Below are 14909 nucleotides of genomic sequence, written 5' to 3'. Positions count from 1 at the left end.
TTTCCTGTTGCCACGGTAACTTGTTACGTCACAAAAATGACCAAATCTTTTTCAGCAATAATTGGTGTTTGATATGGTACCATAACATTGCTGTTAAGTGATAAAGTGTTGAATTTTCAATCCTTCTAATAAGAACGTTTCCTTCAAGTGTTAACTGAAACTGGTTTGAGTCGCCTTAAATATAGTTTTAAAAATGGTAGTTGCAGATTGGCATATTGTTTTAATTTTAATCGAAAAAACATTACGCAGCCATGCGTAATAAATAAGGAATGACATTAACGAAGCCCAGTCGTCTCTTCCAAGTCACGTGACTACAAAACTGTTGCGACAGGGCTGAGAGACCAAAGTACCTAAAAATGCGAAATTTGTTTCATAAGTTGGAACTGCGTCGCTTCCTCGTTCTGCTTGTGTTTGTATTATTTACTGAAGGAAAAAAGCATTTTAAGCACATCAAAGACCACGATGGTAAGTTCTAAACACTTTGCTTATGGCAAACAATAAACTGTTACGATTTACAATTTTAGAGCACTGATTTCATCGGATTCACCTTCCATTATCCGGATCACTGTGTATTGAAATAATCGTTAGAAACATCTCCACGAAGAGATTGTTGATTAAAATCTGGGAGTGCTTTTATTGGCATATTAGTGTGCATCGATCTTAAATGACGTTATTTGAGACATAATAAAAAGAAACAATACTCGGAAAAAGTGATAATTATCGGTAAAACTTGTTATGGATACAAATGCCTTGTAGTTTGTTTTGTTTTTGCCGGTAGTTATAGCAGCAAATGCTTTGTGTAGTTACCTTGTAGTTATGAAATCATTGAAAGATTAAGATTGAGTGTTAGTGTAGAAAGGAATTTAGTTCTGCGAGGGAATTTGTCTAATTCAGTACCACGGTTTCTTGACTTTTTGTCTCATGCCACCTGTTTGTGATAGTACATCGCTTTCATAGGAAATACCTGTTGGTCTAAATTTTTCGTTTAATTTGCAGTTTCATCAAACCAAAAGAAGGAAATTAAATCCACGTTTATTACAATAAGAATACCTGAACATAGTGCGACACACAAGAAAGGTAATTAAAGTAAGTTAAGAAATAAGACAAACATTCCCTGTGACGTTCATCTTCAGTAGCAGTTTATGAAACAACGTAAGGAAATGTGAAGAGGTGTGAAAATAACCCAGCATTGAAAGAATCGTTCTTTTACTTTTTCCATCAGTCTTCTTCATTTCATCTTAATTTGCTCCGTACATGCAACAACCTTTGTCATGGTTTATTAATATAATATCGGACGTTCAGTCATGAACTTCATATGTCTTCCATCAGACATCCCTTATGTTGTATAATAAGGTGACCGGGCCAATTTTTTCCTCGGTGTAGTGGTTGTCCTGTTCTCTCCAGCAGAAGTGGCCGGCTTGGCAGTGATGTCTCCAAAGAGGCTTATGGTGTATGAGGCCACCTACGCAGAAACAGCCATAAGTCAATTTGGGACTTTGCCGAGTGCTGGAACATGTAGATGTAGATATAGAAACCAATGCGACGTAGATTATTTGCAAATGAAAAGATTCTTGCACACAAGCTACACTTGAGGCTTGTTGCAGTCTATCCGTAAGGAACACTGACGAAACGGGCTTATTGAACACCGAAGCCCATCAAAGGCGCCGGCGTAGCAACGGATGGAATACATACATACATACATACATACATACATACATACATAACTTTATTAGTAAAGCAGGTCAAGAGAAAAAAAAGCAACTTTACAGCTGATGTGGACCTACTGTAATAAAATTAACAATACATACATATGGTAGTGATTATACTTTAGATAAATAAGATAAATAATCGCTAAAAATAAATAAAGCATAAAATATATATTATTAATAATAAAAATCGGCATGCTTATTATAAACTACTGAGCTGTCTTTTTCAAAAGTGATATTCATAACAGTATGTTTTAACTGCTTCAGTCCATTTTTAAAGCCCGTTTGATTAGAAAAAGATCTTACACTATCAGACAGGGAATTCCAGGCGATTGCAGCCCTGTGTACAAAGGAATTACGACCGAGCTCAGTGTTTGGTCTATTAACTAAAATATTTAAAGATTTCCTAAGATTATAGCTCTTACAGGTCCTAACAACTAATGAATTTATTTCCTCTAAACTTAAATTATAAAAAGCCTTATGAGTAATCATTAAAATACGAAATTTATAAAAATATTCAAGAGGCATCCACCCCGCTCTTGCCAAAATATCTTCATCAGTCATGCCCTTTGGCAACTTATGAATTAGTCTAGCGGCTCTAATATGTATCAATTCTAATTCTTTAAATTTGGAGCCAGAGCCCCAAACCACAACCCCATAGAGGACACTTGGGATTACAGTCTTAAAGTACAGAGTTTCTAGCATAGATTTGGGTAAAAAACTTATACGTCTCAGTATTTTGACTTTACTATTGAATGACACACAAATTGATTTAATATGCTGAGACCAAGACAGTTTATCATCGATGGTAACCCCGAGACAAGCAGTAGAGGATATGTACTGAATAAAATCCTCACCCAACTTCAGAGGTTTCAAAGGACCAATGAAGGGATTAATGCTCAAAATCATTGCCTCAGATTTACCCTCGTGAATAATCAGTCTATTCATAAGGCACCAGGTATACACCTGGTCAAGAACCTCTTGTAAAACAAGAACGATCTCATCAACAGTGTCACCTATTACATAAATTGTTGTATCGTCCGCATACATATATAACGCCCCTCTGTTAACATGATCTGGTAAATCATTTACATTAGTTGCAAAGAGTCTGGGACCTAATAAGGACCCTTGGGGTACTCCAACTTTAACAGGTCTTAAATCCGATCTTATACCATTAACTTGAGTCCTTTGCACACGGTTGGAGAGGTAATCATTGATCCAATTCCACATACTACCCATAACTCCAATTCCTTTAAGTTTTTCAACAAGGATAGTGTGATTTACACAATCAAAAGCCTTACGGAAATCAATGAATAAGACTCCAACCTTGCGACCTCCATCCAAAGCCTCTCTCCAAGCTTCAGTAAGATGTAGCAGAAGACTTTCAGTTGAATAACCTTTTCTAAAGCCCCAGTGCCTATTAGTTAAAATACTATTAGATAAAATATGATCATCAAAGGACTTACATACAACCCTTTCAAGCAGTTTTCCCGGGACACTAAGCAAAGATATAGGTCTATAATCATTAGGATCCAATTTACTCCCTTTTTTAAAAAGAGCAGTAACTAAGGATTCCCTCCACTCCTGGGGGAATCTACAACATTCCCTGCTCTTTTTGAAAACCTCAATCAACCCTTGTATCACAGAATCCTGAGCTAATCTAAGATCTTTAGGTGAAACTTGATCAGGGCCCACCGACTTATTTGGCTGAAGGGATTTGAGAACATCATTCTTGATCTCATCCCATGAAATAGAGAAATTTTCAATAGTCGGAGTAACCCTATTTATAAAACAAATAGTGTCAATGGGGACTGGGTCTAAGTTCCTTGTAAGATTAATAGCAGTATCTAAAAACGACTTGTTCAATAAATCTGCTTTTTGCTCTTCATCAGTTATTATGTTGCCATCTGTGTCTTGTAATGGACCAGTTCTTGTGTTTGTGCTCTTACCAAGGATTTGGTTTGATATTTTCCAAAAATCTTTAGGAGTGGATGCATTATCTGCTAGCTTAATCCAATATTGGGCTTCAGCTTTCCTTAACATCTTCTTGACACTATTTCTTTTAATCTTGTACAGTTTCCATAGAGCATTATCATCAGGTTTTTCTTGCGCTGATTTCAAATACTTGCATCGTTCATTCATAGCCTTTCTGATCCCAATGTCAATCCATGGAAGCGATTTATTTCTAATCTTAACTTTCCTTCTTTTTATGTGAGAATCCACAATTCCTTTGAACATAGTCTCCCATAAATGAACACTGTCCTCAATTTCTTCAACAGAATTTACAATATGCCATGGGGCCTCCTCTAAGTCATTTTGTAGACTTTCAATGTCCATTGACTTATAATTCTTAACAGTGATTATCTTGGGCTTACGTTTATTCATCTTATTATAAAATACTGCGTATGTAAGATGGTGATCAGAGATCCCCAAATCCAAAGAACCAGCTAAGATATTAGATGTGCGATGATTGGGGCTAACAATAATAAGGTCAATTAACGACTTAGACTTAACAATGACTCGTGATGGTGATTCAATAAGATTTGAGTATCCAAAGCTGCCAAGTATGCGAGAAAAACTGCGGGGCAACGGAGTTGGCTTCAACAATCTTAAAAGTGCTACACTTTAGTTAAAACTATTAAAAGCCAGGTTTTTATTATTTTAAAGGAAAGAAACACTATAATTCATGCCCAAAGCAAACGGACAGCCAAGGAGCAACGCGATTTTCAGTGAAAGAGCGCACAGTTTGCTTATACCATAAGAAGGGAGATTGAAACTCTCTTAAAAAAAGTTAATTGTACGTATTTATATACACCTTATTGCAAAATGGCCGCCATTTAGATATTCTTTTGTTTTATTGAAATTACACCTTGATGCCTCGTTCACGGCAAAATATTCTTTTGAATTTTCAGCTTAAGAACGAGGCATCAAGGGCTAATTTGAATAAAAACAAGAGAATATTTTAAATGACGGCCATTTTGGAATAAGGTCTATTACATTCAAATATCTGTGAAGAATGAAAGATCATAAGGACAGGTATTCATATGACTAGCCAAAGATCATGGCATCTTAAGGGAAATTATCAATATTCTTATAGATTGTCTTTACGAAGGAAAACTTCATCGTCATGGTGACGCGTGGTCCCCAGGACCCTGCATTCCCGAGTGCCGATGCAAGAGTGGTCACGTGAAGTGTTCCAAAATAGAATGTCCGGATTTAAATTGTGAAAGGCCTACAAAGAGGAAGTGGAAATGCTGCCCGGAATGTTCACCAGAAACGCAAGACGGTCTGTACACATTTCTTTTCCTTGTGATTAAACGTATAGAGTCTTTTATCCAAACTAAAAAGAAATTATATCGCTCTAATTTTTTGTTTAACCTTGTGAATAGTCTTTGAGCTGTCCACTCAATTAGCCTCACAACTATTTGGGTAGGCCAAATTTCTTGCCACATTTAGTAATTAAATGGACAGTTTGACTGCTTTGTGCATATCCAAGCTCTGGTGCTAGCTATTTGTAAATTCTATAACACTGCTGCTCGTTTTTTTAAACTTAGGGATTCTTATTAATTTAGTTACAAAATACCGTTGTAAGTTGGCTACAGAAGTTTAAAAAACAATATTACAGTTAACATTAAAGTGCCTATAAACCCGAATTTTTTGTTTTGCTTCGAGAAATTTTTGTATCGCTCTGAGCAAAATAGCGCAAAAATTTTTGTTTTTGGTTAAAACCGGAATTTTTTACGAATTTTCAAAGTGGCGGAAACGCGAGATTCGAAAACCCATTATCGAGCTGGTGCGCTTGTCGAAAGGGAATGGGTCGAGTGTAATTCGTGACGTAAAACCCGGACTGTGAGTGTCGCAAGTTGTGACTCCCATCAGAGGTGAAGCCATGCCTGAGAAATGTGTTGTTTTCGGTTGTAGCAATGTTCGAAGCAAAGAGAAAGGGATACTGCTTCATCCCATACCGTTTTACGGTAAAAGTGAAAGGGAAAAGCAAAAGCGAAGGAAGAAGTGGGTCGATTTTGTTAAATCGAAACGTGCTAGGGGATCGTCAGCATATGCCTCGTGCGTGTCTTCCTCATCGCTGGCGGCAAAGCTCGAGTTTGGCGAACCTTCAACTTCCAGCTCGTAATCTTCCATTTATGAAACTTCCGTATTTGAACCGGAGGACAGAATGAAGTCGTTCGAAGCCATTTCTTGATTAACACGTACGCTGGTTACAAACGTCAGCCGAACAGAGATTGTTTTCACCGGCACGCAGGGAAAACTACAAAACTACGCGTCTCCTCTGTTGATTTGCCTGATGCTAATGTCTGGGAATTACGTCATTAGGCCCAGTCTCCCTTTTACCCGGTCGCGGGCAGAGAAAACCGCACTTTTAAAAATTCGTAAAAAATTCCGGTTTTAACCAAAAACAAAAACGTTTGCGTCATTTTGCTCAGAGCGATACAAAGATTTCTCGAAGCAAAAAAAAAATTTCGGGTTTATAGGCACTTTAAGTTAAAGAGTTGGAACCCTTGATAATTCAAAACTGTTTCGTTACTCCTCCTAGAATCCTTAAGTCCTGTAACGATAATGGCAACTCGTATTCGGAAGACTTCACGTTTATCACTGTTTCACTCCAACAAACCAACCATCACTTATTGGAAGATCTGATGATGTTGGGAGGATGAACGACCTCGACGTTTTCGTATAATTGCACTGTAGATCACATAAACTATATTAGTTTAGGGCCAACGCAGCATAATATGGCATAGTTTTGAATGTTACAGTACAAGTTGTACATTTCTCTGATAAACTCTCTCGCGCCTTTCCACGAAATACGCTTTCAGCTGGCTTAAACACCGACCTAATATATGTTCTCTACAGGATATTCCTGTGGCGTTTGGACGAAAGGTGGAAATGGCAATGGGGGATGCTGCACTTTTCCGTTCAACTATCATGGAGTTAATTACTTTACCTGCACTTATCAAGACCATGACAATCCGTGGTGCGCGCTGACAAGTGATTTCGACCGAGACAGAATCTGGGGAGATTGTATTGGTAATACTCATTTCATGAATGACGCAAATAGACTGAAATCATTGAATATACAATTATGCTTCAGGCAAATATCCTCCAAGAACTGAAGTTGATTATTTAGCAGCCTCGCCCAAAAACGGCTGAGCAGGTGTTAGAAAGACGACATTTCGGACAAACTAACTTGTGGGAACGACTGTCGTCTTGGTTTAGAAATCCAACATGGTCGCTTGTCACGTGAGCGAAACGTGGCACGGGAGGCCTTTTCAAAGAGAACACGGAGGGAGCCTTCCTAGGGCATGGATCGCGTTCTCCCGAATCTAATGGGCCGTTCGGCCTTTGGTCTTTTTTGTTTTTGAAATGCATACCAAGCAAAATATTGCGCTTTAATTTAACAAGCATCTTGTTTCAAGTTGTTTGTAAAATTCCGAGGTCAAAACAGGCGCCCTATTGTAGGTCATCACCTTAAAACAAAGACGCATTCCTTATAACTTGTTATATTTGTATTTACTTCGTCTAATTTATCTCTGCAGATAAAGGAGATTCATTAAAAGCTTTACGTTTTAAGAAGAAGAATGGACGAAAAAATACCGAAGAATATCCCCTTGAAACTATGGAAAACATTACCAATCAGGCCGTCCTCAATGCCATGAAGGGGATAGCGGAGCAGAAAAATGCTTCAACAACTGAGCCAGGTGCTACAAAGGCCGCCGGTAATACGACAACACCTTTGCCAGCGAGTTCACCGGTCGCGCCTGCTATAGCACCTACAAATGAAAGCACTGGCATCCAACCTCTTGCCCCAAAAACCCCTGTTTTGGCGTCTCCGGCATCAAATGAGACGATGTCTGCAAATTCTGTTGGTATTCAACCATCTGGTCCCAAACTCCCTTTGAATGCTAGTTCCATTGGTGTTTTACCATCACCCGTACCAACTCCTGCATCAAGTGCTGTTGTTCCCGGACAATCTACGACTGCCGCTGTTCCAGCACAATTTCCTTTCCCTGTTGCTGGTATTCCAAATCAAACTTCTAGTACGGTGGCTCCGATTCCAGCCGCGTCCCCGGTTGCCGGTGTTCCTGCACAACCTCCTAATAGCATTGCTCCCGCACAAGCTCCTTTCCCTGTTGCTGGCGTTCCTGCGCAAACGGCTGCTCCAGCGGCTCCGATCCCAGCCGCGTCCCCGCTTGCTGGGGTTCCTGCGCAACCTCCCAATACTGTTACTCCTGCACAAGCTCCTTCACCTGTTGCTGGTGTATCTGCACAATCTCCAATGCCAGTTCCTTCTCCTGTCACTGGTACTTCTGTGCCTTCAAGAGCCCCAGGTGCTCCTGCTGTGGTGATTTCTCAGGCGAGTAACGTGGTAATAAATCCAAGCCCAGGGGCGTCGGTCGCGGTAGGTGCTCCTTCTCAGCCGCCAGTCGTTTCTGGACAGGTAAGACTGAGTACATGTCGTGAACTCTGACTTTTTAAATACGAAATGAATCAAGTCCAAACATCCGGCTTAACTCGAGGATTTGACAACATTTGCTTTGTGAAGAAATCCCAGTTTTCAGTTTTTTATCGGAAACAAAGTTTACCTTCGTAAAAATCCGCTACGATGATAGGAGAGGGTTGACGCGACAGCAACTTCTTCGTACCGTCGGACCACGCAGGTTCCTCATCATCTCACTTCGATCCTCTTCAGCTTTGGTGTCACACAAACTCAATTGAGCTTTTAATATTTTATGGCCCCGTATGACGCTACGATTTATGCCGCAACCCCTCGCGAATGAGCTATGAAGAGTAAAACAAAGAAGCACTAAGGTTTAAAAAGTTTTAAAAAGTCCGGCTAGTCTTGTCTGCCAGTTTTAGGGCGAAAAAGTCATAACCAGTCATAAGCGGAAGAAAGATGAAGACCCCCACAGGGTCTTCATAGATTCATAGACCAAGCTAATAAGTTTCTACTGCGCTTTTCATGAACTTGACGGCTCTGAAATTCAAATTACAATCGAGTGTTTCGTTCAGTTCGTTTTTCGTTGCCCTACATAAATGTAGCTGAATGAATTAATGGGTCACAATCAGTTATTGCGATTGGCTTATTTCGATTGGCTTATTTCGATCCACTAAATGTCGAAGCAAGCGTGATTGTCGGCGGTAAAGAAACGAAACAGTTGATTGGAATTTCAACGCTTATGAAAAGGGCAACAATAGGACTCAGTTCGCAAGGGAAACCGTTCTCAAACCCAAGGGAAAGAGCTAAACATGTAAGGCTTATGAGTAGCCTGCGTACTGGCGGTATTGTTGACGCGGAGAATATTTCACAGTGTTCCGCTCCATTCTCCGCGCGGCTTCTCCGCTGGTTAATTTGCCTCTTGCCTCTTTTTACGCATGCGCGCAGGCTGGCTTATGAGTGGCTAAAAAGGTTTGATTTCGCGAGGAAATCAAAGTAAGAATTACTAAGTGTATAAAAAAGGCGAGACGACTGAAGTCTACTGGTAAAGCAGAGCTTGAAATTGCGACCAACAGAATTGCACTTGCTACTGAATTTTTTTCCTTTGCGGCAATAATATCTGGAGAAGTCGCAATAAAAGGGTTAGCAGTTGCCACTTTGCTGCTCTTTTTACTAAATTAAATGAAGAAAGGACAAAATTTGTTTTGTTTCTCGCCTTGAGTTTTCTTTCAATATGAAGATAGCGTAATTGTAGCGTAATTTCGCTGCGATGTTACATGCACAACTCCATCCATTCCTTTGATATCATTCGCCATTTTCAGCGGTTTCTATTGTGGGCTCATACTTTGTTTTGCTACGCCACTGACAACACAATGCAGCGCGACAATTTTGCGACTAAATTTTGCGAAATTGAGACTACATTTTCGTATCTTGTCGCAAAATTGCGACTGGATTTCTTCGCTAATTTCAAGCCCTGTAAAGGGCTTCCACCAAGGGTCAAAGAGACTCAAGGTACAACAAGGTCTTTCGAGGTAAAAAGTAAAATTTCCAAACAACATCCACTCGAGCTCGCGGGAAACTGACTTGGAGTGAAAATATTAATTGTTTTAAGCCTGCAGCACCAGGACAGCAAGTAGTTGCGAAGCCTCCATACCCCTCGATTACCTACCCAGCTGGTGCCACTCCGCCTTTAGCGCCTCAGCCTGCACCACAGACACCCCAAGGTGCGCAGCCAAGCCAACAGCCAACAATTGTTAAGCCCGGAGAGACCCAGGTCCCAGGTCAGGCACCCGGTCAACCAAACCAACAGCCATTTCCGATATCTCAGACCATTATTAGCCCCGAAGCGACCCAGGTTCCCGGTCAAGTACCTGGCCAGGCTGTTCACGAAGTTACTACGACAGAGATTAATCCAAACCACAATATTACGACAACGGAGTCCTGGTTGGGCAAAGCCAACGAGACGCTAAACAGAACCAATGGTAAATCTTCTGAGATTTTGCTTTTAGACAATAATCTTCATTTATTTACACGAAGTGTAAAAAGCCTTGCTTTTCAGCTGCGTGGCTGGACTCGGCGCTAAATGTGGGTTTGAATTATTTTGTTGGTTGTCCACTGTTTTCCAAAGAGGTTCATCTTCGAATACCTCAGTTTTGAAATGCAGTGTAGTGGTTGCCTGTGTAAGCCCAGCCCAAAGGCTTTAAAGAATATGTAGAGATCAATTGGAAATAGCGACATCGACGCGTATATGCGTACATCTGAGACTGAAGCGCCCAGCATTGGATGTAGGGCTGTGCAGTGTGTGCGCTGGGCAATGTTGAGGACTTGTTCGATTTTGGAGCTCTACTTTAAATTTCAATAGCCCATGAGCATTTATTCGCCTTTTAAGCAAAAAATTGAACACTACTGTTGCATTATCGCCAACTTTTAAACTTTCCCTTCTTATTTTGGGCAAGTGAAGAGCCACAATATATACAATCCTTCAGCAAAATGGTATTCTTTTATGATCGTGGAATTGAATAATTGACCACACACAAAACTGTACGGTTGAAATGAGCCTGAGTTTGTGTTGTGTTGCGTTTGATGAGAAGCAATTTGAAATCCTGCCAGTCTTGTATTAAGTAGCCTAAAGTTGCGGAATGGGCCTTATTCGCACAGCGGCCATATTGGCCATAGACAATAGATTTCGTACCCCGAGCCTCGAGTTGAAATGTTTGGGAACGAGTTTCGGTGGGGCAAAATAAGTTTCAATCCCTCGGGATTCAACATGGCCGCAGAGCGATTAAGGCGGAAGACCTTAAACAGCAATGACCAGAACCAGGTTACTGACCAGCGGTTTTCGTTAAAACAATGGTTTGCTGGGGGTGCTCAGTCTCGCGGGCTCAGAAAAGCTGGTTGTGGTTATTGTTATTGTTATTTAAGGTTTTTCGATTAAGGCCCATGGGGAGAGATATGTGACTTACGTTATCTCATAAGGGAGCGAATAAAACGCAAATTCGTTCCCAGAGATTTTTCAGCTAGGTTGAACGAAACAGATACACGAGAAGTGGAAGAATTCATTGAACAGAGAGAAAAAGTACTCGAAAAGTAGTTAGCTCTAATTAATTGTTGATGGGCGACACTTAATGTACTCTAAAATTGTCCGATTTGAATCATTTGTCTCAGTCGCTCTCCATACATTACATTCTGCATGAATTGTTCAGTCCTCAAGTCACCGCATACCATTCCGCAGACTTGTGCCACCTCGTCGCTCTTGTTGCAGAGGAAATCGAAATCATTGTTTGTTAATTTTTGTTTGTTTTTTTTTTGGTTAGAGGTGGCAAACCAAACGGGAAACCAGACATACGATAACGATTACCAAGGTAATAATTATTATTACCCGACGTACGAAAACTCCAGCCCGACGCAGGCTCCTTACTACACTGATCAACAAGGCTATTCAAGGCAAGGAGACACATATGCGACGGATAACTCTCCGGGCTATGACACCGCTAGCCAACAATATTGGGCAACGCTAGCCCAGAATACCAACGGGCAGGAGGGTTATTATTCGAGCGAGCAAGAGTTCCAAAATGCTGCAGAGCAAGGAAGGTCTTATTACGTTTGACGGGCTTGGTCATGCCATTTGTCTCCAGATCGGAACAAACATATTTTATTTCTGTCGGTCAGTGTTTCACGGGGACAAATAAATAGGAAACTGGCTGGAAGTATTCAACGATTTCCATAAAATCCTCTTGTACTCGACCATTTTATACTGGCCGCGTCATGTGAACAATTTCTTCTCATTGCTGCTTGGTCGTCGTAAAGTCATACAAATGCAGGGAACTGTGACAAATGTTACTGATAACCAGGATTTACGATAAATTGTGTACGCGTCACCATGTGTCACACCTTTTACCCTCGCCCTGTTGGGTTCTGGACACAATTTGTGACGTAGATACAAAATACCATGAATGTTTTTTTGCAATTATTATATTGAACACAAATGTTAGTGTTTGTTGTTGTTGTTGTTGTTTTTTTTTTTGTCTTTCAGAGTTACTGATTTGTTTTCGGTTGTATTCAAACGCATCGCCAGAGTATTCTCAAATTTGTTCTTGACTTTCCGACCCTTTATCGAAAATCGTAGGAGTTCAATTTCTGTCCGTGCATGAAAGTTTTCACAAACAAAAAGAAGATTATCGAGTTAATTTCAACCTTCATTACAAATCTAACTCGAGGATTAAACCTCTGTGTTGGCAGTTAGTCTTCTAAATATATGACAGAATTATTTTTTGTTTTTGATCTTAGAATTACTTTAATAAAGACATGAAGATGAAGTGATTTAAAGTTGGTCTCTTTTTGTGACCATTTATTGCTTTCAGTAAAACATAACCCAGATCGCAAGCGTGGTTTGTTATGCCTGTGTGACTATAACAGATGTCGTGATCCGAACAAGTTCGAACAAGCATCAGACGATAACTGCACTGCAATTATAATAAACTAAAGAGTTATATTTCATTTTGTTAACACAATTTAAAATAAAGAAACACTTTATGAAAGTTTGAAAGATTAGTTTGAGGAAAGAGCTCACATCACAGTGTGGTCCCCTCTTTTCGAGCAATATATAAGAGACTATCAACGAACTTTAATTTGGCGTTTACCCTGAGCTAGAAGTTATTGTTACTTGTCTTTTAATGGGATCCAAAGGCGAATTCCTGCAACGGACGGTAAGCAGACGACTAGAACTGATCCATTCAGCAAATTTTTAAACTGGAAGCCCTTCTGTCAAGCATGGGGGGGGGGGGAGGGGGGGGCATAGAAGTTTAGGTTTATTATCTAACATGGAATTTGTCAACACTTTCAGTCATTTTGAAAATATCGGTTGTAGTCGCTTACGTCAAATTGATGTTGGTAAGCGACACCCTACCCCTTTATAGTCAACTCTATGCACGGGTCTCCGACATGTAAGATACGTGCTTGATGGGCTCCTGGTGCTTGGGTTAACATTTAAGGTTTGGCCGGGTAAATGCAGTTGGTTATCTTCAATTGAGGAGCATAGTTTAGGAGACTAGTTGTAACGTTAATTGTCTGTATTCCTTGACACAAGTGATGTTGATTTTGGAGTGGAGAGAAAGGGGACACTTTGTGAATGACGCTTATCAAACTTGGCTCGGCTCTCTTATGTATCTGTTTTACTGATGTCCTGGGGCCGGTTCCTGAAAGGTGTAAATGCCTTATTACGGCACATTTATGGGCAGATAACACTGTCTTAGGCTTAGGCCGGCACATTTATCCCCGGAATAGAATTATTACACCTTACAGGGACCCACCCCTGAACTGTAGACCATTCGCATTTGCTGCGCCCCATCCAACGCTGAAAGGTCTGGGTGATGACCTTTCGGCCTTTATTTTCGTGGCGAAATTTAACACTGAAGCGTGCTCATTTGAACAAAAGCTTTAGTAAAGGAAGAGCGAACGTTAGTTAATTTTTCCTTTTTACACGCGATTTATAGAAGCAATGATAAACCATGAAAGAACCATTCTTAAAAAGAACAAAATCTTTAACTTAATTTCGTAAAATAAACTCTTAATTCACTTTAATATGCGATTGTTGCGATACTCGATCCTCTGCTTCGAACAACTTTTACACACAAAGCTCTAGACTCTCTGTTCAACTAAACTCGTTTTCTAGAATTGGAACAACAATTTGGAACGAGATGCCTCTTACATTAAGAAATCTTTCAAAATATGACTTTAAAAGAAAAATTAAAAGAGTACTTTTCGATATCCTGACTTCGGAAGACTCTTACCTTGATGTACAAAACATTATTCAAAAGGTAAAGTTTTCTTAAGATTTTGTTGTATTTTCTTGAAATAATAAGGATAGCCTTAATTGTATTATTCCAGATTTAGATCTATTTAGAACTCTTGTAAAATAAGATATCTCATGGAGCTTTCTCTTAATGTGGTAATAATTAGCTCACAAACTTAATTTTATAATTTATATTCTTGTACATTTATCTTCTTGATTTTCCTGTAAACTTGTCTACCTACTCTTTTTAGTCACGACATGACCGACCCAGATTAGCAGCTGTGCGCATGTCCCGTTTGTTAACAATACCTATTAGAAAAATAAAGAACTGAACTGAAACTGATTGTTCTGAGTAAATAGAAACCTGTCGACACTGAGAGACATACACACAAACAGTACTATAATGGTACGTCTCTCTTCGTGATCTTTCATCTTTGATCTTTCTCTTATATTAATTAGCATGCAAACATGACTTTGCAGACAAATCGAAATTCTAGCTGGCGATCGGTGGAGTTGTCTGTCGAAGTCGTATGGCCTCCTGCGAAGACTTTTTGTAACTTACAAGCGCCAACATAAGAATCCCAAAGTAACTCAAACTTATTTTATTTTAAACTCGTTGCAGTAAATTTCTTAATTGTAAGAAAATACACTAAAAGTTTTGCAGCACAAAAATGTGACTCAAAAATCATGTACCGTATCCCTGAAGATATGAATCTTCCAGATTCCAAATCAGTGAATATGACTGCTCGAGCTATAACTGTAAATTTGACGGTCCACTTGCAGTCTTGTACAGATAGAATGGATCATATTGAGAGAATCTTTTAAAACGAGTATCAAAGCAAGAATTTTATTCTGGCCGGATTCAACGTCTTTGGGAAATCCCTTGGAAAAGATATCAAACGCATCTACAAACCGGTCCAATGATGACTGCATGTTCGGACTTCCGGTTCATTCACAAGCC

General features: G+C 39.8%; 1 protein-coding gene across 2 annotated transcripts; it reads left to right on the top strand.

Annotated features, from left to right (window-relative positions):
- Positions 1 to 344: 344 nt before the first annotated feature.
- Positions 345 to 12478, top strand: LOC137995038 (uncharacterized). Of its 2 annotated transcripts, XM_068840604.1 has the most exons (7): positions 345 to 465; positions 997 to 1077; positions 4804 to 4992; positions 6576 to 6749; positions 7259 to 8160; positions 9770 to 10139; positions 11472 to 12478. In XM_068840604.1, exons 1-7 carry the CDS (start codon positions 357 to 359, stop codon positions 11762 to 11764), a joined length of 2118 nt encoding a protein of 705 aa, XP_068696705.1. In that variant the 5' UTR covers positions 345 to 356; the 3' UTR covers positions 11765 to 12478. The 2 variants fall into 2 exon arrangements, with proteins under 2 accessions (XP_068696705.1, XP_068696706.1); XM_068840605.1 differs by lacking the exon at positions 997 to 1077 and having other exon boundaries at positions 350 to 465; positions 11472 to 11891.
- Positions 12479 to 14909: the final 2431 nt, after the last annotated feature.

The sequence above is a fragment of the Montipora foliosa genome, chromosome 3 (genome assembly GCF_036669935.1).
Source record: "Montipora foliosa isolate CH-2021 chromosome 3, ASM3666993v2, whole genome shotgun sequence".
Taxonomy (NCBI): domain Eukaryota; kingdom Metazoa; phylum Cnidaria; class Anthozoa; order Scleractinia; family Acroporidae; genus Montipora; species Montipora foliosa.
Note: the sequence above shows the minus strand (reverse complement) of the source record. Positions and strands in the feature narration are given on the sequence as shown.